Here is a 25,527-nt window from a genome sequence, read left to right on the forward strand (position 1 = left end):
TGAAAAGAGCTAGGAATTGACCCAAAATGGCCAATGGACTACTAGTTTCTGGCTGATACCACTCCAAAATGGACAAATAGGCTGCTCAGTGCTTCCCACTCCCACTGGTAAACAAAGAAGCTTCCTTTTTCCAAATAAGGATATGGAACAGTTTCAGGAACCAAGACAAAGCCCAGGGGTCAGCAAACTCTGATACTGGACTATTCTAGTTCAGTAAGGCGGGAAACAAGAGATATTTTTTTTTTTTTTTCAGAAACAGAGAAGAAAAACAGTCAATAAATGCTATAAATCGGCTAGTGCACCTGAATGTGTAGCCTACAGATACAATTTGCAACAATTGGAAACTTTAAAGTGCAAAAAACAGTTTAGACACAATAAATCAGTTTAAATGCAGTAGCAAACAGGCGAAAATGCAGTCGCTAGACAGTAAACAGTAGAAAAGCCACAAAAATTATACTTATATCAGGAAAAAGTCACTCTTTTGCTCTTTGCTGCTTGAATCACTCTGCAGAACACCACGAGGAGCTGTGCTGAGTTAATATCAAGCTAAAAAGGCGCGCTTTAGCGTGCTTTATAGCAGGGGGTTGAAAAGAGCTAGGAATTGACCCAAAATGGCCAATGGACTACTAGTTTCTGGCTGATACCACTCCAAAATGGACAAATAGGCTGCTCAGTGCTTCCCACTCCCACTGGTAAACAAAGAAGCTTCCTTTTTCCAAATAAGGATATGGAACAGTTTCAGGAACCAAGACAAAGCCCAGGGATCAGCAAACTCTGATACTGGACTATTCTAGTTCAGTAAGGCGGGAAACAAGAGATATTTTTTTTTTTTTTTTTTTTTTCAGAAACAGAGAAGAAAAACAGTCAATAAATACTTTAAATGCTATAAATCGGCTAGCGCACTTGAGTGTGTAGCCTACAGATACAATTTGCAACAATTGGAAATTTTAAAGTGCAAAAAACAGTTTAGACACAATAAATCAGTTCAAATGCAGTAGCAAACAGGCGAAAATGCAGTCGCTAGACAGTAAACAGTAGAAAAGCCACAAAAATTATACTTATGTCAGGAAAAAGTCACTCTTTTGCTCTCTGCTGCTTGAATCACTCTGCAGGACACCACGAGGAGCTGTGCTGAGTTAATATCAAGCTAAAAAGGCACGCTTTAGCGTGCTTTATAGCAGGGGGTTGAAAAGAGATAGGAATTGACCCAAAATGGCCAATGGACTACTAGTTTCTGGCTGATACCACTCCAAAATGGACAAATAGGCTGCTCAGTGCTTCCCACTCCCACTGGTAAACAAAGAAGCTTCCTTTTTCCAAATAAGGATATGGAACAGTTTCAGGAACCAAGACAAAGCCCAGGGATCATGCCTCTGCCATTTCAGCTCATTACAATACGGACCAACCTATTTTTTCTCATCCACAGCTAAGACAGTTTCTCAGACGGGCCAAAAATATAAGACCCCCAAGGAGAACTCCAATACCTGCATGGGACCTCAATTTTGTCTTGGAAAAACTCACAATGCCTCCTTTTGAGCCAGCCAATACAGCGGAGATAAAATACTTATCATGGAAAAAGCTCTTCTCCTAGCAATAACTTCAGCAAGAAGAGTCTCAGAGTTGCAGGCAACTAATGGCTGTGGAACCTTTTATTATTTTCCATCAGGACAGGGTTTCTCTAAGGACCAACCCGACATTTATGCCTAAGGTAGTGTCCAGTGTGGCTCTTAACCAAACCATACATCTGCCTACCTTTTATCCAAACCCACAGAATAAGGTGGAGAGACTTCTGCATTCTTTGGACATACACAGACAGCTACGCTTTTACTTGGCCAAAACTAAGGCTTTCAGAAAGACTGAGCAACTCTTAGTGGCATATGCTGCAGGTTCACAAGGAAAAGCTATCTCTAAGCAGACTATTTCAAAATGGACAGGCCACTGCATTCGTTTCTGCTATTCACAACATGGCAAATCAGTGCCCAAGGGCATTAGGCCACATTCTACCACAGCAGCAGCCACTTCAGCAGCCTTCCTCAGAGGAGTACCAACCAAGGACATTTTGGAGGCTGCAACCTGGACTTCAGTGCACACCTTTACAAAGCACTACCATTTACCTCTTTACTCTAAATCCAGAGCAGGCTTTGCCACTGCAGTTCTGCAGGGCCTCATAGCCACTCCCCAACCTCAGCTTTGGGATTCAACCCAAGTGAAATGACTGCAACAGTGAAACACGATGATCATAGTACAGTTGTGTACCTACCATAAATGTAGATGTTCGAGTGTATTCACTGTTGCAGTCCAGGTTACCCTCCCTCCATCCCCCTTTTTTCTTTGCTGGGACTTATCTGTACCTCTCTATTCTATACAACCTATGTGGTGTATTTGCTTGTACATGAAGGTTATGTGCATGCTTTTTTATGGTCATAATTTTTTAAGCCTACCCTTTTGGGGGCACCTGACATCTGGGGCAAGAAAAACTGAAGAAAATGGCGTCGGCTGCATCTTTTATACCCCTGGCGCACTGATGTCAGGGAAGAGGCGACAGCAACTGACGCCGGACCAGGACTTTGGAATTCAGGCCGACTGCGGGTAGCCTGCCAGCAGGATAACCCCAAGTGTAATGACTGCAACAGTGAATACACTCGAACATCTACATTTATGGTAGGTACACAACTGTACTTTACGTAGTTTGTGATTTATATAAATATTGGAAATGTATTTTGTTATACAACTGTTAATATATTTGAACATAGACATTCATATTGTAGGTCTGTTTTTCCTGTACTTTTCTTTACCATATTCTAATAAAACTTTAAGAAAAAATTGCAGTGTGATTTATTTTTTCAACCAGCTTCCAGTAAGGCTTAAATGTATCTATATTTAGTTAATGGGGTGATGTGCATGAATGCAGCTTTCGTGTGCGATATCTTCAGAGGTAAAAGCATTAATCAAGTTTAATTTGCAAAATGCTTTGGCTTATCCAGCCAACAGAATCTAGAGTGAAGAAAGAACTTACAAGCAGAAAATGAATAATAGATTTCTTAGTGTAAAATGAAATGAAGCAGTACAGTGACACCATAAGACCAGGACTGATATCTGGATTAAAAAGACTACAAAATGTATGTGGAGAAATGAAATTAGGGACAGATGTGGTCCAGTCAAGAGTGGCCGTGTAGGAATCTTGATGTGAGATTCCAAAAGAGTTTCTCTCAGTAAAAGTCTGCCCTGATTCGAAAAGACTTGCTGTCAGCATAAGTGAGTGACTTCAGTGTAAGATATGTGGAAAACAATGCGTCACAACGGAGACCAGATTCCAAAAGACCTACTCTAAGCCTGTTCACAGTATAAGTAACTTAGATACTTATACTGACAGTGAGAGCAAGTCTTTTAGAATCAAGTCCTTGGTTTTAAAAATTGAGTTAAACAAAAGTGATAAAATGGGTGGGAGTGGGGGGAGGGATGAACCATGACTCAAAGTAATCAAGGAGGCTGGTTAAATGTCACCTAAATTGAAGGATCAAAGTTAATGGGAATGCAGCAAAGAACCAAGAGCACAACAGAATGAAGTAGAGGTGATATTTTTGTAGCCTATGTTGAAAAAAGTTTCGCAATCAAATTACTTTAATGTATAATTTTTGTGAGGAAACCGTTGGACGTGGAGGTCAGTTGATGAGAGTTATTTCTTCCATTGAGAAGGCAGACTGTAGCATTTACAAAGCTGAAATGTATAATTTGTGAACGGCATATATGCATCTCTCATGTTTTATGTGTGTGTGTGTGTGTGTGTGTGTGTGTGTGTGTGTGTGTGTGTGTGTGTGTGTGTAAAAAATGTGGAGGGTGAAGAGATGCTTTTATATTTGAAAATTTGCTTCTATAATAGCCTTATCAAAGAGAAATTGCCATCAGTACGATTGCATACATCTGCATAACTGCACACTTTTAGCATAAGTCTTAAACACAGATTAACTGGGAAAGGTAGTCTGATGCATTTTATATGCAGTAAAACAAGTGTTAATCTTGGAAAATGATTGCTGTTTGTAAAACGAAATGTATGGGTGCATTCTCAAGAAGTGTAATCATGTTTTGTTCAGTCTGCTTACAGGATGGATGCAGACTCATGCAAGCTGGTAAAAGCAACACTGAAAAGCCCTGTAGGGAAGATTGACATAGTTGGGTGTGAGAAAGGGATACATGAGATACACCTTCAGGAAGATGCAGTACCTGGCAAGAGGTAAGTTGATTAAAATTGTGTTCATCATTATTTCTGTTCTGAGAAGGTTGATAACATGTTGAACACAACGATTTTAAAAAAGCTTGACCATAGTTGCTTGATGCTGTATTTGCATGTGTTTGCTTGATGCATGTTGCAGCAATGTGTGAAGACCTGCATCATAATCTGTTGAAGAAAGGCTGGTATCTGACATATTTATGTTATATTGCAAGAGAAAGCATAAACTTTAAGTAAGCTTCCTTCTGGATCTTGGAGATGTGGGTACCCCTTTGTGAAGAGTCTGAAAGAACAGAGGCCCTTGTCTCTGCACATACAAGAATTCCACAATCCCAGGTGAACCCATCACCTTTGGAAAAACTTTGAGATTCATATGGTCAACTATGATCTAGTCTGTAACGTCCCCTCCCTTCTTCATGAAATTTCTAAAGGCGTATGTGAATAAGGAAGAAGAGGAGCCTTGTATCCCTCTTCCCTACGGATCTGGTAAGAAAAGTGTGGTTATTGTAGCCCGGAAGTACTTAGACTTCTCTCCTGTGCCCCAAAGAAAGGGAAAACTTGTTACAAACACTGACTATGTGGGGCTAGTAAGTAACTGGACATTCTTTTATTTTATTTTTTTTTTTAGTAATTGGACATTTGCCTTCTGTGGAAGGTTGGGCGCCAGGCTGGCAGCTCGACACCGTAAAACTCCACTGCGAATCATGAGCAGACAGGTGATCCACTGTGGCGACCCCTAACTGGGAAAAGCCGAAAGAAGAAGTAATTGAACATTCTTAAGCTCACTTCTTTGTGGTCTCTTCAGTCTACCATATGTTCCAGAGACCACTTCATTTGCCATCTTGCCACCAGACTTAGAGTACAAAGTTTGCACAGGTGTGGAAAGGCTTAACTGTTTCACTTGTCTATATTCCAGTCCTCTGTAGTGAACTAGGTCTTGGTAAAGCTTGCCAGCCTCCTTTGTTTTGGGTTAAGAGAAAGCTCCATGACATTGTTTACAGTGTCCCAAGCTGTAGTCATAGACACTGGCTCAGGCTTATGGTAATGCATGGTATTAGGTCTGAGGCTGTCCCTTTTAAGGTGGATTTCTGAAACATTATGGATACCAGTTTGAAGGACCGAGTTGTCTTTTGGCAGGCTTCTCAAAACTTTGGTGGATGTCCTGTTGAAGAGGAAACATGCTTCTCCATTGTGAAGGAGACTAAATCTTCTCTCTCCCATTTCTTCTTCTAAATCCACAAAAGAAGCCTCCTTCCCAAACTGATAAAAGCACTTAAATGTAATACACTCTTAACCTGTGTTGTGCAGGCCCCTGAGGATATTACCATTGCTGCTGCAGGGTAACTAAATGCTTTTGACTGAATGGGCGGACAAAGTTTGGCACACCAGTGTTGAGATCTGGAATATTGCTGTGGTTTAGTCTGGATTGGCATCACTTCCAATACTGAGTGTTGCCATCTCAGCTTTCTTCAGCACCCAGAATGTTTAGCAAGGTTTTTGTCCTATTGCATGAAGCCTTGAGGAGAAGTGTCCTCATGTGTTTTTCTACCTAGATGGTTGGCGTCTGGTAACCCTGTTGAAAGACTCTATGATAATATCACGTAATTGAGCAGTCAAATGTTAGTTCCAGGAGGTGACGTTAACCCTCTCTAATTCTTAGAAGATTACCTTGATATAAGTTCTCCTCTGCCAGGTTCTGCCCATAAAGAGGATACAGGAATTTATGACTCGGCAACAAGGATGAGTCTAAGTACAGAATCTTCTATGAGTTTTAGAATTGCTGTTTACCATGGTCTTTGTGGTACTATTTCAAATCCTGACATTGTGGTTATTACAGCAGTTAGGTAGTTGTCAGCAGTTGTGGAGTCACCACATGTTCACATCACATGTATTCTTCTAATTCAGGCCCAAGTTGTTGGGTCCTAGACTAGAGGGCATTTCTACCAGTCTTCAGGTGGGTCCCCCTTTCCTGCAGCCAAACCTATAACACTTCTTAAATGCAGATACTTCTCTGGCAGGTTGGGGAGCTCACCTTTGTTCCACCACAGGTCAATGTATATGATGATCTTGGAAAGGGTAAGCCACATCAACCAGTTCTAGCTATGGGGAAAATCACCAGCCATTAAGCTGCTGAGGAAAGGCCATATTTTTGACCCCTCCTTGTTAGATGTCACAGTATCTAAGGGGAATGAACTCATAACCTTGTTTAGAAAGGAGATGTGCATATTTTCATAAATAGAAGTATTTGGGAAGGTACTTTCTTCTATCGAGAAAAGAAGAAAGATCATTTTTTTTTTTGGGTTTGAACTTTTTTATCAACGTCCAATAACTATATCATATGAGGTGTACCATGCATTAGGATTGCACATTAGGTTTACTATGTGACTTCTGGTACGAAACATTTAAGTTTAATTAACATTCACCGTACTTTAGTCTCATCATACAGAGGACCAGGGATTACATTTATTCTAATTCAGTTAGGTTACTATAATTTGTTATGCAAATAAAGCATTTCCTTATGCACAAAACAACCATTAAATACTGTTAAACCTCTTCATGCGCATATTTATAAACAAGTAAAAAACTATTTACAGTAGAACACATCAAGTAAACTGGACATAATATAAAAATCTCAGTGAAGCAACCATCCTTTTCTTCTTGACATCTGTCTCACTGGTAATTCTTTTGAAAATGAGAACCTCTAAGCCCTCAGTCCTCTAAAAAATATTTTGTATATCGTTCAAGGTACTTGTATAAGAGTATCTATGATTGATGTTCTTTTTTTAATTTCTCCCATATGGACCATTTCTTAATTTAAAAAGGGGCCTGTACTTTCCCCACCACTGTAAAACTCTGTATCCTTTATGTTCATCATAACTCTCACATTGTGAATATCTGGGCATACTTTTGATTTCTACTTCTTTGTGATCACTTTTTGAGCTGCTATTGCAGAATAATAATGTATTGTAAATAACCACTTATCCTGTCTAGGAATAGTTTCAGGACTCCATTGGAGCATAATCCAGTCTACCATATTAGACAAGAAAAATTATTACTGTCATCTACAAGAAAAACACCAAAACAAGCCACAAACATTTTGGGTAGGTATAAACAAACTCCTTAGTCCAGGACAGTCTTCCACTCCTACCCCCTTGGATTCTAACCAAAAAACCCCAGCAGAAATTGCCAATACATTTAACAGCTTCTTTACAACAACCATCCAGAACCTAGCTAACCAATTATTCCCTGGATGACCATATTATCCGGCCACTACACCCTGCTCCCAACTCCCATTTAACTTCAAGCCAGTTTGCACATCTTTGGTCTGAAAATTACTTAAAAAACTAAAGCCTATCACCCTGTCGGCTGATCTTCTCCCTGCAGAATATCTACAAAAAGCTGCAGATGCCTTAGCATACCCCATTACTATCCTGATCAATAAAACTATAACTGAAGCGTCCATTCCCTCCGTCTGGAAGATATCCCATGTCATCCCACTCCATAAAGGGGGCAGCTCTACTGAACTTTCAAACTATAGACCCATAGCTATTCTGTCACCCTTGGCTAAAATTATGGAAAAATGCATCCACAATCAACTCCTGAACTATTTTATCCATGATAATCTAGCCAACACCCAACATGGCTTTAGACCATTCCATAGTACAACCTCAGCCCACTTCTCCTTCTCTAATGTCATTAACCAACACCGAAACAATAATAAACTTCCCTCTGCTATCTTTTCTTGATCTTTCAAAAACCTTTGATATGGTAAACCACCAAATACTCATAAACACTTTGAAATCCATCTCGCTAGAGGAACAGGCCATCCAACGGTTTCAATCATATCTCAGTGCTAGACAACAGGCTGTCCTATGACAGAGCAAACTATCCACCCTTTTACCCATCACCCTCGGAGTACCCCAAGGCTCCATACTAGGTCCACTATTATTTTCCATTTTTATCAATGATTTGTAAGTATGCGGATGACTCCACTTTAGTATGCTCCGACACTTCACTCACAGAGTTGCAGATTGTATCCCAAAATACTTTTAATACAGTTGCAAATCGGCTCCTTAACAGTCGTCTCATGTTAAATCGTAACAAAACCAAACTGCTGCTTCTTTTCTCCCCCACTCACAGGTCTGCCCATATAACCTTTACATTAAAATCCAACAACGGTGCCATTAATTCCCCAGATTCCTCAACCAAACTGTTAGGAGTTACAATAGATAATAACCTTAAGTTTGATCTGCATATCAATAAAACTGTTAAAACAGTTAGTAAAAAACTTGGCTCACTGTATATGATCAAGCCCTTCCTAACGCCATTAGCCAGAACTGTAATTGTTCGTACACATCTACTGTCCACCCTCCTCTATGCTTCCCCTCTATTTACAAACCTCAGCAAAACTGACCTTAATAAACTTTCTAGCAGCTACAGTCACATTGCTAGATTTGCTACCGATGCAGCCTACAGAACTGATCACTGTCATAACTTAAATCTACTAGGATGGCTTGAACTGCCTAACGTACTTCAGGTTAACCAACTAATAGTTGCACACAAGATCCTGTCCCAACCAGATAATACATCTGTACTTAAAAACTTCATCACCCCCTAGCCATTGATACCTATGACGCCCTATTGTGCCGACCATGTGCCTGTTTAGCTGAGAAGTAACCTGTGGGTTTGCGTTTAATTAATTATCCCTGTTGCTTAACCTGCTTGTGCACCATGACTTGACTGAACACTTCTCTTAAACATTCCTATATATGGAATTGGTCTTCTCTTATTTTCCATAATTTTCCAAATCATTTTTGTGACCTCTTATCCATACCCCCATTTGCTCCTTGCAGGAGATCTTCCCATTTGAGTTAATAGTCTTTGTACTGAATCAGATATAGAAATCTTAATTGCACTGCCCTCAAGTACAATTTAAATCTGGGAGAAGCAGACCCCTTTTCTCTCTAGGTAAGGTTAGCCTATCCCATTTTCTTTTTTGTTTTCCCAAAAGAATGCTTTAACAGTTTAAGTTTCAGCCATATCTGATCTTCTGGTTGGTAATAGTGTGCTTGTCCCACACACTGAACTAAAGGTACAAAAGTATCTTTACAGCTTGCACCGTACTTTCCTTCTCCAGAAACAGAGTATTCCACTTGTTGACAAATATTATTTAGGATGTTTTGCTGAACTTCCTCTAACATTGTCCTAACCACTTGATCCACACCCTGCATCAGTCAGATCCCAAAATACCCAATTTTATCATGTCAACTTAAGTAAGGGTAATTCTACACTAAGTAGTATTAGTGAGCATTGTTTATCGCTATGGATTTTGTTTGTGATTGTTTTGCCTTTTATCCTGCTACTCCCCTGAACTCATGGAGTGGATCAGATAAAAAACCCATTTCTAACTGTGGGTTAGTTATACATAATGTGAAGCCATCTGCAAATAGTGATATATTTTCATGTTTTCCTACCCATCTATACCCCTGTCACTGAATTTCTAGTCTTTTCTTTTTTTTTTTTTTTTTTTTTTTTTACCAAAGGCTGCAGATGCAGTGTAAGTAAGAGTAGTAAGAGAGAGCAGTCCTGCAGAGTGCCTCTCGACACTGATAAGCCCTCCAATAATCCCTGTCCAGTTTCTTTCAGGTCTTAGAACCTATGTATATCCCTAATAACATTGATACTCATTGTCTTGGCAAAACAAAGGCTACCATAAACTTCATTAGAAAACTCCGCTAACTCGGGCAAACACCTTTTTTGCATCTAACCCAATTAACATTAATGGATTCTTTATTTCTATACCATCTTGTTGTTTCATTAACATTATGTTGATATTATCAAACATCTGCCTACCATCAATGAACCCACACTGGTCTAAAGCTGTAATTCTGGTCAGAATCCCTGCCAACCTGTTTGCAAATACAGTCATGAACATCCTATAGTTCTGGTTTCAAATGGAGATGGGATCAACCCCCTCCTTCCAGGATGCTGTTAAACATTGCTTTCCAAATTTTTATCACTGCCACTTTCTGTCTTTTCCACACTTGCGACATGTGTTGAGTGTTAGACTGAAGTGCAGATGGTCATGGGTTCTAGACCAGGGTATGCAAACTTTAATGAGTGGATGGGAAAGAAAAAGTTCACTGGATCACTCCAGTGGCTCTGCTTGATAGAGGCACTGGGAACTAACGGCGGCATGATGCCAGACACTTCTATGGGCTAGGCTTGTAAAGGCTCCAGGGGCCGTTGGCCTAGTTACACACCTGTGAACCTATGAACTTCTATTGGTATTCAATCTGTACCAGGTGTTTTCTCTGTTTACTGGGTATTTGTGGTTCCTACAATTTCTTCCTCCTGTATCACTGCTTGTAGTGTTTTTCTATCTGCTTCATCCAATTGGGGCAAATTCAGACCTTCAGTGTTATCTCCTCGTACAATTTAATTGTAACCTGTCTCTGTATCATGTTTATGTAGAGTCATATAAAATTCTGACATAGCTTTAATTATCCCATTTGGATCAGCTTTTAGTTTTCCAGTGTTAAGATTCCCAGTTTTAGTTATTAATCTTTCCACTGTCTGTTGCCTCATTCTTTGCATCAACATTTTTTTGTCTTAGAATTGATGTTGAGGAACACCAGCTTAGTATTTTAGCCCTATATTCTTTCACACTGTCCAGTTAATCACCTATAGCCCCTCAAGCTGTCTCCATGCTGCTGTCTGCATGTTCTTAATTAGCTTAAGTGTTTCCAGATATTTCCTACTATTTTCTGACTATGTCAAATTCACTTTGACTTCTCTCAGGTTTCTAATTTCCAATTTATAGTCCTTTCATGGAAAAAAAACCTCTCCTTGAAGTATGGTCTACTGTCGCAGTCTGGCTGAAAATTGTTGAATCACTCTAATCAGAAAACGTTTGCCTCCCCAATAGATATGTTGGAAAGGGCTAGTGCTTTTCGTTCCAATCAACTAGTTCAAGGCATAATGTAACTTAAACAGATGCATAGTCTGAAATCACAGTAGGATAAGTGAAGCCTCATCACCACCAGGTTACAGATTTTCTTTTGTGATAAAGCATCTGTCAAGTCTAAAGAAGAGCTTGTATCTTAGAGAGGAATAGGTAAAATTAGCCTGTCTCTATAACTGCTGCACAACATCTAATTAACAAAAAAGGTTCAAGTCATTTTCCAAGTATTTGCCTTCAGGTTAAATTCTAGTACGTGTAGGCCCACCTGACACATCTCTCGCAGGTGACCATAGTCCAGTTTCCTTATAATGCTGTTATTCCCTCTGAAAATCTCACTTATGATATTATTTTTTTTATTTTAACCCCTGGAGGACTATAGCGTGAGGCCAAAGTAAGTATTTTATCACAATTTATAATTATTACAAACCTACCTAGCTTATCCAATCTCTACTCCTCCACCTTCAGACACCTATTATTTCTTAATAGGACTAAGGTACCTCTTTTCATGTCTCATTCTAGCCCTGTTTAAAAATCACCCATACCACTCTTCTTGATCAATTTTTCATGCTCTGTTTTACAGAGATGTGTTTCCTATGGCATGGCTACCTACATTCTGCTCCTAGCCAAATGGGCTAACACTCTTAACATTTTTATTGCATCTGTTAGATTGTTAACATTCCAAGATACTATATTCATCATACTGTGAGTAAACACTAGATCTTACTGTTTTCCCAAGGAATAGCCAGGTCCCCTCTTGTTGATACCATGTGCTAAATTTTAGTACCTTCACTGTACCAATAATGTTAAGCCTATGTATGAAATCCAGTTAAAAAACAGCATCTGGTTGCATTAAGGTTCCTCCAGTAGGTAAGAAAAACATAAACAGATGCTTTTATTAACTTCCTCTTGACCCAATTTAAACCAACAAGTGAAAGTTAATAAGGTTTCTGTTTGTCAGTAATTAAACCAACACCCATTTGTATTCAAATACACATACTTAACTGTACTACATCCATAAGTGAACTAATTCTAGAAAAAAATAATCGGAGTGATGCTAATATGTAGGGCTAAAGCACAACAAAGCTATCCTGTAGTGAGCTTGGTCGTCTGTACAATTAGTGTATACTCCATTCTTCAAATTTTGAGTATTTGTGTAATTTCTATGTTGTCCAGCCCAAATTCCAGCAGATGGGAACAATTAATGCAGACTGCAGTTATTCCCAGAACCTCAACTGAAACCTTGCCAAGCCCAGGCTTCAAATTCACAGACAACATTGCCAGTTTGTAAGCTTACAGATCTAGTGTGGGTCTAACCAGTGTCCATCATCCTTCTCCCACAACTGCCTGTCCCTGCAAGTCATATCTCAGAGGTTTCAGGCACCAGCCAATCACTGACCCTAAATGCTCACAGTTCCTCTCATTGCCCTGAGGGTAAGTCATTTGAATAAAGTAACAGGTGTCTCCCTGTGTATTATTTAGATACTGCAAGGACAAATCACATGGATATAATCTGTTAAAAAACCTTCACATACATAGTCTTCATATGTAAACAGAAATAACCCTGTATGTTTCCAACCACCTAATACCAGTAGATTAGGTTACCATTTCACTTTAAATAAAATTGTTACATGTACTAAAGAATGACTATTTCTAATACTTTATCTATCAATACTTCCTAAAAACACTGTGTACAAGTTTCTGCTTCAGATATGACTGAGGGCACATTCAAAACATGACAGTGATAAACCAGGTACCGAAAAATTGTTGCACTCTTAGGAGAGTTCTGTTTAGTGCTTTACAGTTAAGTTTGTCCTGATGGCAAATGACCACAAAGCAGTATGCATTTTCAAACCAAGCCAGCCATCATTCTCCTGTATGATTGGCATGTCAACCATCATCCGTCCAGAACCTTTTTCCCCATTTTTACACTTAGGGTGTCACATCAACAGTAACTCCCTTTGCTTCTGTCAGTCACTTGTTTCAGTTAAGTATTCCAGTTAATTTGGGAGATTTAACTCAGTGATTTTTCTGGAGTGTTCACTCATTTCCTTTGACTTGTCTAGGATCCTCTTCCTAAATACTGGAAAAGGCTTTTTTCTGTACCTTTCCGAGCTTGAATTTGACCGAGCTACAATTGCAGATCGTGGAAGTCCTTACTATTTTTATTTAGTTCTTTAATTCACTTTCTGGTTCTATATATGATGTCTGACATGGATAAAAACCTGAAGGACCCTGGGGTTTATTTATTTGAATTTAAATTTCATCCTCCTACACTTTCTCATTATAGGAGTAAGCACATATGTTCATCATATTGGTCACTGCTGCAGTAGCAGCACCCTTGCTTAAACAACACATTAAAAAACAAGGGGGATGGAGGGAGAGAGTAGCTACTGCAGCAGTGATCATTCGAACATTGACTGTTACGGTAAGTTTACTTACATAACTGTACTATATTCATCACATTAATCACTGTTGCAGTAGACTAATGGATAGAGTACTGCATGAGGTGGAAAGTGAAGAGTCCAGGAGCCCCAGGAGAACGGTCCTTGCAAAGCCTGCCATGGACCTAGAGAAGGAATCAAGCTTGTACTGCTTTGTAAAATTATGTATAGAGGACCAAGTTGCAGTTTCTTGAATACTTCTAGAATCCAACCCATTCCAAAAAGCCACAGATGAACCCGAGGCCTTGGTAGAGTGGGCCTTGACCCTGCCTAGAATTGTTTTGTTGTGGTGAGTATAACAAAAGGTAATAGCCTTAAACCAACATTCGTCTGCTTTGACACAGGTTGTCCCTTCTTATTACCTTCACAAGAAGTGAACAATGTATCCAAAGATCTGAAGAATGTGTTCTGTTAAGATAGTACCTGAGTTGTCTGTGAATAACCAAGGTATGGAGTATCCTTTCTCCTTCATTTTTGGGTGCCGGAAAGAAAATGAGGAGATGGATAGTTTGACTTAAAGTCAACTCATATACCACTTTATGCATAAAAGAAGGATTACTTCTCAAAGAAATCCTTTCCCTGTGGAAAATGAGATAGGGTTCACTAGCCACAAAAACCTGCAACTCAGATATACTCGTGCAGGGGTCAGAATCAACAGAAAACTGTTTTCCATGTTAAGAACCTCAAGTCAGCCTAGTTAGCTGGTTCAAATGGAGCAGGTTTTAGTGTCAACTTCTCTAAAACAAAATTAAGATCAAATGGAAGGGCCACAGGTTTTCTTGGTGGCCTCTTATACAACCCCTTTCAAAAACATTTTGACGTGAAAATGCATTAAAAGAGAAAGATTAATGGGCAGACATGGTGAAATGGCCGATAGAAAGGCCATAGGATAGTAACTCACACAAATATTGTAAAACCAGAGAACAACTAGTCCTGAATAGGTGCTGGATATGTTGCTTGCACCTTATAGAAGACCTTTTCTGTTTAGTAATATGATTTTCTAGTAGCAGGCTTTCTTATCTCCACAGGTTCCTGCTGCACTTCCTCAGTAAACAGGTGTCTTAAAGGGGAATTGATTGGTGTCAGGGTGTATCAAACACCCATGTTCTAGTTTTGAGTAGATCCAGTTTGTGAGGAAGCTTGTGGTAATGGCACATGGCCATTTCCAAAATAAGGGAGAATCATGGCTGCCTGGAGCAGAAGGGAGTCACCATAATCATCACAGGTTATTTCTTCTCAATCTTCAGAAGTACTGTGGATATTAGTGGAAATGGTAGAAAAGCATAGATGAAATTTCTTCTCCAAGGAAAAGAAAAGGCATCTGTCTTCCAGGTCTTCTTGCATGGAGTCCTAGAGCAGAATCTTGCAGCTAATTGTTCAAAGTGTAGGCAAAGAGGTCTACTTGAGGAAATCTCCGCAGATTGATCAAATCTTGGAAGACCTCCTGATCTAGTTCCCATTTGTGAGGGTCTGCCCTTGTCCTGCTCAGCTTGTCTGCCAAATAATTTTGCTCTGCTTCTTAACCAAATTTTAGGGTATTCTTAACATTGTTGGTTGTTCTTCTTTCTATATTCTTTATTAACTAAAAAAAGGTAGTCATAGTTTACTTTTCCTCTATCTGATTAGTCGTAGCTAATGTGGCTGAGAAGCCTATAGGTTTAAAAAAAATGCACTTCCTGTGGGCACAATATTTTGCACTCAAGACGCCCACAGGGAGTGCATTTATTGCTTGGGAGCAGCACATCTCTGTAGAAATTGTACCATTTGTGCTGCATTTAACTCAAGGGCTATTGTGGACAGAAGAAACAAACTGGTACTAAAAGGACTACTGTGTCTGTTATCTTCTTCTTCCTCTGGCACTCAAATCCCCAGCAAACCATCCAAGGCTCCGTCGGAGCACAGGAAATGTTTTCCCCCAAAGTCTGTGAAAATGTCTTCATCTTTAGAGCCTGTGCAAACAATTCAAAGATCATCGGATCTGAGTTCATCGGACCCAAAAAGAAAAACTAAGAATTCCTAGTCTTCGGATCTGATAGTTATCTTATCCAGTCCTACCATCGGATCCCATACCTAACACTTCATATACACCAAGAGCTTGCTCACCTGCATTTATGGTTGACCTTTTTCTCCTTGGCTCCACTCTCCACTAATTCAAACCCAGAGAAGTCACTCCAGACCTCAGTCTGATGCAGCATCTGACAGGTCTTCACAAAACCTAAACAGTGAAAGTTTTGAAACATGAGGAAAATAAATCTAAGATGACGTCTAGTAGAAGCATATCAGCATCAAGTGAGAATGGAAAGCAAACCAGAAGTAGATAAAAATCAGGCAGCAACTGAATGTGCCAAAAACAAAAGAACGAATATAAAGTGAAGGATCAGATGAGAAGGCAAGAAATGTAGAAAATGAATAAATATAGATGCAAATATAGAAAACCCCTGGAACAACATTGTGTTGATCAGTATCAAATGCAGGAATGGTTAGGGAGAGGTGAATTCAAACCAAAAGATGAAAGGTTAATATTGGCAGCCCAAGGTAATGGACGATGTACACACTGGTTTACAAAGTCCATTGAACATGTGTGAGAAACAGATAAATTTAGAATACAAATGGATGCACTTGGTTTTTTTCAGATGCAGACCTCTCTGCATCAAGTACAGTTTCCCTTAAGAGCACACAGGGAACACACTCAGCCCAGGGTCTGGATGTCTCTCCCTCCAGGTCCCCCGTAAGACTCCCCACTGGTACAGCTGTATGGTTAGGCCCTTAGCTGAGTGCCAAGCCTAGTCCTCCAGCACCCTCTCTGTAAACCCAGTGCTTCCCTGCCCCCAAGTAGCTGACAAACAACACTACTTAAGATTTAATTTTCACACACACACACACACACACACACACACACACACACACACACACACACACCTCTGGGAAAGGCTGGCACAAATTACCTGCTCTACCAACTCTGCCCAGACTATAAGGTAGATTCAGTGCCACCATTCAGTTACTATAAAGCCGTTACAAAGGGTATCCAAAGGTACTGTGCAATATAAATACTGTACAAGTGGTAGTAGTTCACCAAGACGACTAGGCCTTCTGGAGTGGCCCACACAGTGTCACCAAATAAATATAAGCACTCTCAAAGGTTAAATACTTTCTACAAGGACCAGCCACAATAAAAGTTTAAATATATTTAATAATAAGCAGTAAAAGAGCATGAACATACTGAATATATATTTACAATAAAGCACAAGAGTTCAAATCACAGAAAATGTTGAAATTAACATTGATGGACAGACTCATATGAATAAAGAAAAAAACACTGAATGAAGCTTCACTATATTCCTGACAGATCTAAAAGAATTACTGTTCCCTAGTTAAGATACTTAAAGGGAGAGTGTCAGTGTTGCAGATTTCAGAACACTTTTTTATTTTTTGTTACCAATGTGTACCTTAAGTAATGTACTGGGGGCCCATGTCACTGAATCTGCACTCTTTTGCTGTTTTTTGTGTAAATACCCTGTTTTTACTTTCAAAGCGTCCCGCTGTCAGTCTGCCAAGTAAGACCACCCACCGTGATGCCATCAGTCACACCCCCTTTTCTGCCCTCACAAATTTGACCATGCTTGAACTTCCCCAAATTGTTTTTGTTCCCTATGGAAAACGGATGCAATATAGGGTTACCACCTGTCCCACTTTGCGAGGGACAGTCCCTCTTTGGGCAGTTGTGTCCTGCAGCAAAATTGTACATATAGCAAATGTCCTGAGATTTTAGGGCATAATTGTTTCTTATATTTTATGTAGTAATTGCATAAAACAGTTATTCTGTATCTGAAACACCTAAATGTTATCAGAAACCGAATAAGCAAGTAAAATGCTACAAGAATAACCTTTTATCTTGGCAAAAAAGTGAAGTTCTGTCCTTTGTACTGGCTGTGGGTATGTTTTAGCCTGCAAAAGCTCATGCTTGTGCCACAATTGTCCCACTTTGGGCATTTGAAAAGGTGGCAACCCTAATGCAATGTGGCGTTAGTTCCGATCTACTCAAACTCCAAAAATTGCATAACTGAATTACTTTGTTCGTCTTTCTGTATTTTGTGTGTGTGCGTGCGCCCGTGTGTGTGTGTGTGTACAAATTATGTGGCTGTGTTAAAAACATGTTTGTAAATGGTAAAGAAAAAGTTAAATAGAGCACTAACTGCAGAATCAGTACAGTAACGTTCTGTACAGATCTTTTCCTTATCAGCAATCCCGGTACTGTAAGTAAGGCACTGCATCAATAAGTTCATCATTACTTTAAACTGCTTTGTTTACTAATCAAGAAGAGAGCAACAGTGAAAAAAGTCCAAAATGAGCAACAGTTATTTAAATATTACTGTAATTCTGTTGAAAAACAAAAAGAACAAGGGGCTTTACATCTTGCATTTTCTGAGTAAAAAATACAGAACTCGTGGGTATGGCATTATGGACCGACTGTAACAGAATTACAAAGCCCAGTGTCCAGGTGTCACTTGGTACCCTTTTTTCCAAAGATTAGGGAACTCTCTTTTCAGTTAGTAGTATTCACATGAAGTCTCACTGAAGGTGCGAATAACGTGTAGTGGATCATGTCAAATGTTAGCTTCTTTCAGGTATCAACTGCAGAGCTGTCAATCGCTTGTCTCCAGACACAGAACGGTAATCAGGCACACGTTTTGAACTGTTCATTTCTGTAACTTGCCATGTTGACAGAATAGGAGAATGTGAAGTAACATTCACTTTCAGATGTAAAAGAAGTCAATAATTTATTAACATTATTTGAATGTATTTCACCACTTTTTTTAGGTTACTGCCAAGCAAACTGTCAGGGTACAATGGTGCAATACAATACTAGCTTCTTAAATTAATGCCGGTACTGATTTTGTGGACGCGATTGAAGTGCTAAAGCGCCAACGCGCCTATTGATTTTGCTGCAGCAAACTACTTTTTACAGTTTTTCACAAAGAATTTATATTTGTATGTATGTCTATCTTGACGTAAGAAAGTATATTTCTTCTATACAAATTCCCATTGCTACAGCTCTGAAGAAATACAAATGTCAAGGACAGTTTTTAAATTTATTTTAACACGCTTTGTAAAGTTAATGGAGTAACAACTATTGCATAAGCATGCATATTCAGAACAACCGTGTGTGTTGACAAATTGTGATCCTCCCTAATGAAAATCACAGGTTTTACAAAAGAAACTTTGCAGCAACATCAGTACTGTAATATTCTGTACCACTTGCTTCCCTCTTGGTTCAAAAGTCTTTATTTCAAATATTGTATGAAACCTAATGACAGGAAGACTCAAACATTGGCAACCATTTTAAATATTATTCTAATTATCTTGGAAAGTTGGACGGGCTTCCATCGGTGTGCTTGTTCTGTGCAAGAAGTATGAAACTTTAATATATGGCATTGTTCATTGGCTGCAACCCTTAGTGTTTTACCAGTAAATCAAACATTTTGCCAAAGGATGGGCAAAATCAATGTCCTTCTACAAAATTAGAGACAGATAAGAAGTATGCTTATTACCAAAGTGTGTTCCTTCACATCACAACTTTAGGGATGAAGCAAAAATGCTAGACAAAATAAGGGACAGTTGAAAGGTTTATTTATTGTTGTAGTTTGTTCTTTGACAATGCTATACTTTACTTCCATTCAGTTACATGTAGCTGGATTGATCAGTACTTATAAAGAACGTTATTGTTCAGCATAAATTTACTTTTCTGTTGCATAGCTTGATGCATAGAGTTATATTACAGCTTGCTTCTGTTCCCTTGCTTAGCATCATAAATTTCATTGTAATTGGTGATAAATCTCTCTCTCCAGTGCATTTTATCTACTGGTGGAGATACAAGAAATATAAGGCAACTGGGTCTTTCATGGCAAAAAAGGCAAGACAGAGATCTCTGCATACCTCTCAACTGTACAGATTTTTACAGTTTTTCTAGATTTTTGCTTCATACCGTTGGTCTGTTTTTCATAAAAAATTAGGTTTTCTGGCAAATCACTGACAAATCATTGAATACTGAAGTCAGAAAATAATGACAGGCACTTGAGTTTCAGACTTCATACCCTTCAAAAACTTCATGCTGATGCCAAATCTGTTATTCTATCAACTTTCTAAGTTTGTAAGACCAGTATTTAAAAGTTGTCACTGTTCAGCCCCCCCCCCCCCATTATTTATGGCTTTGTTCAGACGTCTTGCTTTAAAAGGTTGAGGTGTTTGATCTCTGCTCAAGATTCTCTAAGATTCTGAAGAAAATGACAGTATTTGAAGTTTTTCCTGTTAGCTTAGGGTCTTTAAGTCAGTGATCTCTTTATTTAGCAACATCTGAGGTCTTGCTTGTTGTTTTATATATCTACTGAAGTACCTCCTATAGGGAGCATTATGCTCAATAATTGGCCTAATCAATGCTGGTTATACAGAAACCTTGACTTCTCTAGATCTGGATTATATTCTGTTGGAAAGTAGCAACACTAAAAAGGATTTTCTGGCTACTATTGTCATGATGACTGGAAGATAAGTGATTATAGGCCCATGAGTCAAGGTCCCTAACAACATTTTCATTTGAAGTGGGGTGTTGTCTATGCTGTATGTTTGGGGGAGGGGTTGCCTGCCAAATATCACAATATTACACTTTTTTACATTCATTTTGAGCTTGTTTTCAGTACACCAGTTATTTATGTGTGCATGTTCTTGTAGAAGGGTAAACGTATCAGGAGGGGGGTTGTTTATTTATTGACATTAGATTACCTGGAAAGTCTGACTGGGTAGAAGCTCATTTTCAATGGAGGCCCAGGAAGAAAAGCTCAAAATTATTATAAAACATTTTAAGAATAATAATTTTATTATCTGAAAAGGTAAAACAAAAACATCTGCAGTTTGAGTAATTATAACAAATTAGACATAATATAAAAACATTGGTTAAGAATTGATACAGGTTATATGACAATCATTTAATAGAGAAATTTTAGACAATTTGTAGAGAAATTCAAGGTAGGTTACTCAAATACAAACAGGAATTGCAATATGAAGTGAGGGAAAAACAGGCTTATGACATATTTAGAGAGAAAGTCAGGGAGAGAATATGATAGAAGTAAGGGAATAAGTGAAAAAGGGAGAGTAAGGAGGTTTAAGAATGAAAAGGTACATGTTCACATTTAGAGATATAGTTTATATATTTATAGTTTATCCTGGTTTGAGCAAGAACAGAGCAAGATTTTAACTAGAAAGTCTTTTAGAGTGGTTTTGAAAGATGGGAGAGAAGGAACTGACCTGATGGATACAGGTAAGCAGTTCCTGGCCTTAGCAACCTTGTATGAATACAGATAATGCCCAGCAGATTTGATAGGTTTGTAGACAGACAGGAGTTTTTGGTCAGTGGATTGCAGTGACCGACTGGGAACATATTTATGTAGAATATGTTTTACTGCTGGACAGGCAGATGGATTCTGGATAATTTTATAGGTGGTAAGCTGTGTATGTTAGTTGATGAGGCATTCTAACCTGTTTGGGCTTTGCAGTGCTATACAGTGGTGGGTTCTGAAAGGGGTATTTGCTGCAAATTTAGCAACTTGTTATAGGATTGTTCAAGTTTTAATTTTTGTGAGCCTGGAGGTTAGGAAGGATGGGGGCACCATAAAGAAGTGTGGGGAGGAGAGAAATAGTGGCAAGTAAAGTTTTAGCTGCATCAGTAAGAAAGTTTTTGGCTAGGTAAAGCATCCCTAGTTTTTGATGAGTTTTTCTTATGCAATTTTGTATTTGCAGGTGGAATGTTAGATTACCATCTACTATCACCCCTAATAATTTGGTATCAGAAGTGACTCAAATGGTTATATTATCAAGATAGAGGACTTTAAATATTGTTTTTTTTTCATATGAGAGGGATGTGGGGGAAAAGCATAGTAGTTTGGTCTTTTTTGGGTTGAGCATAAATTTTGAGTTGCCAAGCCATGTTTCAGTGTTGGTTTAGCTTGACAATAACTCCCAGTTTGTAGGCATCTACAATGAAAAACATTCCATCAGTAAGAAAGGTGTGTGTGTGTGTGTGTGTGTGTGTGTGTGTGTGTGTGTGTGTGTGTGTGTGTGTGTGTGTGTGTGCTGCCCTGCGTAGGGATAACATGTTAGTTATTGTGCTCAGGCTTAAATCCTGTACCTTGGTTACGAGCCTGAATCTTCTACACCAGCTACCACAATACTCTAAACATATGAGTATCAATACATTTTCAAGGAATTGTGAGATTCAAGGGTAGGTTACTCTTGCTCATGTGAAATCTGTTTTCAATGTGCAACTGTTTTGTTAGCAAATGGTCATCACTGATTGTGCTACAGAACTTGAAAGCAGTGTTAGTAGCACAACAGGGAGTATATTTGCTTTTGATGCAGATGGCTGTGGGTTCTACTCCCACACCTTGTAGATGGATTGCTAATACTGTGTTGTAATGGCTGGAGGTCTTCAGTCTTGAGTGTGTCCTCTTTGGATCAGATGCCTCATAACTATAAACCCATTGTTTGGTTTGCCATCTATACTAGCAATGTATTCTTCAAGGGCAGCAGGCATTGAATCTGTCGATGAAACACTGAAATTTATAGTAGTTTGCTTGCAGCAACCTCTTCATTAGTTACAGATGTATTTAATGTGGAATTATTCAGATTACTTTTACTGCTGCAAAAATTGTGCATATTAACTGACAACGAGTAGCCTTTTATGATTGAAATGTTCTGAAATTAGCAGTTTTATCCTTATTGGTGCATATGTTTTTTTTTCATTGCTTATTGGAAAAATGTTCAAACCTACAACGTTAAAACACACAGTATCAAGCAGTGCTTTACTATACAAGGAATATAATTTAATACAATCAAGATGATACATCAAAGAATACACACGTGTATGCATGATTCTACAAATGTGTGCAAGGGGCCAATGGTTTGAAATCAGCCCAAAGGTAAACTTTTTCCTCCAATGACCAGGTGCATATGTTTCAATGCCATTTCAGTTAATGTAAGTTTCAGTTGTAGAGAAGTTTACTGTTCATGCTAAGTCTGTTTTCATTGTCCAACCGTATTGTTTTGTTTAGCAAATGTCTGTCTATGTATGTGCTATAACATTTGAAAGAAAAGTTTTAAAGGTCTTGAATAATTTTAGAAGTGAAGAAGAAAATAGTGTGCACACTGGCAGGTTTGAACAGTGTTTATGGTAAATGAGGAGAAGCAGCCAAGTAATGGACACTGGAATGGCTGCACTGTGGGCTGAAGGGGCTACTGTGTATAAAGGGGGCCCCAATCCATTACCCTGCTTAAAGCCCCATTTGACCATGATCCAGCTCTGGCCTTCACACCTGAGTTGATGGATTTTGCTTGTGCACCAGTTAGCATTCCAGCATGTAACTTATGGATTTACATTTAGTTTTATTAGTTTGTCAATATGTGTGAGTGTGGGATAGTATCGCAGGCCTTGACCAGATCAATGTTTGCCCTTTTTAGGGTTTTGTTCTCATTTAAAGCCTTAGTGACATTTTCAAAGAAGCCGACTAAGTTAAGCAGACAAATCTACCCCTCACAAATCCAAACTGATTTGGGTTATGAGGCTGTGGATTGCCAATATATTTATTCTTGAGGTCTATAGTGACATGTTTCACTGTCTTCAGACTAGTCTAGTAAGGCTTATTAATGTATAGTTACTAGAATTAATTGTGGAACCACCTTTATGAAGAAGGACAACCAAGGCTGTTCTCTATATGTCTTGCATGAAGTCACTTGAGAGGCTAAGGATGAACAGATTTAGGACTATATCTGAAAAGCAGTGGTTTATACTAGCAAGGAAATACCCAAGCATTGTTGGCTACACAGAACTAATGTTTTTACCTCTGACAGCTGGGAGATCATCACTGGAGGAGAGTGGAAGATGTGTAATGTACTAGTGTACCACATATGTAAAGACAACACAGTTTTTACTGTCTGTATTTCAAGAAAGACATCTTCAAAATGCTCAAGCTAATTCACTTAGTTTTTCTGCATGTGTTCTAAACATGGCTCTGATAAATTTAAAATGCATTCCAGTTCAAGTTTCTGCCTAAAGTAGAGCAAAGATTTCAGGTAGCAAGTTTTGCAAAATAGCAATGTACTGTGTATATATACATACATTTTTTTTTTTTAATGGCAACACTGAACACAAGTCTACGTATGACAACTTTAACCAAACTTACAGCATGGAAACTTTGAAATTAATCACTTTCAGACTGTGACTATGCAGACTGGATACAGTGTAACAGTTGATGTTATGTGGTCCTAGCTCGCCTACATTCTTTACTCACAGGTTCGGAGCCAAGAATCTGCTCCGACTCGCCCAACTTATTTTCTACCACGAAGTCTCTAATTGGCTGGGCTAACCCGGTATCCCAAGTTGCACCTCGCCCTAGCCCTGATCTCGTTTGCCGCTCGTAGAGTTAGGACGTGGTCTCGCTTGGCTGTGGCTAAGTACCCTTTCTATACTTTTCATAAGTATTTAGCAGTCTGTTTCTAGTAAAAAGCTATTTTAATAGCTAGTTTTCTTTGTGAGTGTACTGTGTGAGCAAGTTGTGTTTTTTTTTTTGTGGCATCCCTCTTTTGGCGAGCTAGGCCCGTTTAAATTAGAGGACCTAGTCCTCTCCGGTGTGTTTTTTTTGTGTAAAATTGTGTTTTTGTTGATCGGTAGTTAGATTCCGTGCTGCACCAAAGAAACATTTAAATTAGAGTTTCTTTGGTTGTTCTTGGTTTGGTTTTCCCGCCTTCCTCTCATGTCTGTAGTTGTCGGTTGAGTGGGTGCTGTGTACTATTATGTCTAAAGAGCAGAAAGAGCATATACCCTCTGGGTTTAAGAAATGCTCTAAATGTGGCTAGAAGATGTCCATCACAGATGGGCATTCTATCTGTGTTTATTGTCTTGGTGCTATTCACCTGCAAGAGTCCTGCAGTTTTTGCCACGCTTTTAGCCCGAGGGAACTGCAGGAAAGAAAAAATAAGTTGATTTTGAAGGGCCTGGTTAAACCTTCTTTTGAGGAGTCCTTAGACTCTTCTTCTAGTACTAAGTCTAAGACTTCCAAGGCCAAGAAAAGATCTCCGGCTCTATCTGTCTCTTTGGAGCCCCCGGAGAAAGTTTCGAAAGTGGATACTGCCTCCCCAGCTCCATTGTCCTCGGGGCCGCAGGAGGTATCCGTTGTACTGGAGTCTACCTCGGCCCCAATATTATTGGAACCCATTCGGAGCCGGTCACCCAGTGTTAGGCCTGAGTCTCCGGGTAGGAGATCCCGATCTCCCTCTATTTCCTCCAAATCCTCTAGGCTGTCTGATTTTGATGTGGATAGGGTGGTCCAGAGGCTCCTGCAGTCGCCGGTGTTAGCAAAATTGTTCTCGGCTCTGGCCCAGTCGGCACCGGAGCCAGTCCCTATTCTTGTACCGATGATTCCTCCTGCGAGCACCCCTGTGTCGTCAGAGCCGGAGTGCTCCACGCCGAGTGATGTTCTCGTGTCGGCTCCGATACCCCTTGCGATTTTATCGGAGCCGACGTCGGCTCCAACCATGTCGGTTCCGTCCTCTGGTTTCGGTACTCTGGTTTCCTCAGTCGGACCCGAGGGGGATACCTCGGGACTCTTGTCGGTTCCGAGTCTCCCTCTTGATGCTTCGGCTCAGGAACCCCGACTCCAGTTGTGGTCTCGGAGACGGGTAAGTCCTCGGATTCGGGGGGACCTGCCTTCGAGGCCATGAGGAGCGCACTGGCCAGGTCGTCAGTTACATCACCCGGATCGGTCACTCCTTCCCCCTACACCCTGGCTAGAGCCTCTGACACACCCCTGTCTGTGGATGGTGGAGCCCGAAGATCTGAGGATACCCCGAGC

General features: G+C 39.5%; 1 protein-coding gene across 6 annotated transcripts in view; it reads left to right on the forward strand.

Annotated features, from left to right (window-relative positions):
* Positions 1–25,527, forward strand: part of MGMT (O-6-methylguanine-DNA methyltransferase) — a 2,722,240-nt gene that overhangs the window by 853,065 nt on the left and 1,843,648 nt on the right. For all 6 annotated transcript variants that reach the window (XM_044056316.1, XM_044056312.1, XM_044056314.1 and 3 more), the window contains one exon: positions 4,092–4,231. In XM_044056316.1, coding sequence (XP_043912251.1) covers positions 4,104–4,231 — 128 coding nt within the window. In that variant the 5' untranslated portion in view covers positions 4,092–4,103. The remainder of the gene's footprint in view (positions 1–4,091; positions 4,232–25,527) is intronic.

This window comes from Protopterus annectens, chromosome 14.part0 (genome assembly GCF_019279795.1).
Source record: "Protopterus annectens isolate FY-2018-M chromosome 14.part0, PAN1.0, whole genome shotgun sequence".
NCBI lineage: Eukaryota > Metazoa > Chordata > Ceratodontiformes > Protopteridae > Protopterus > Protopterus annectens.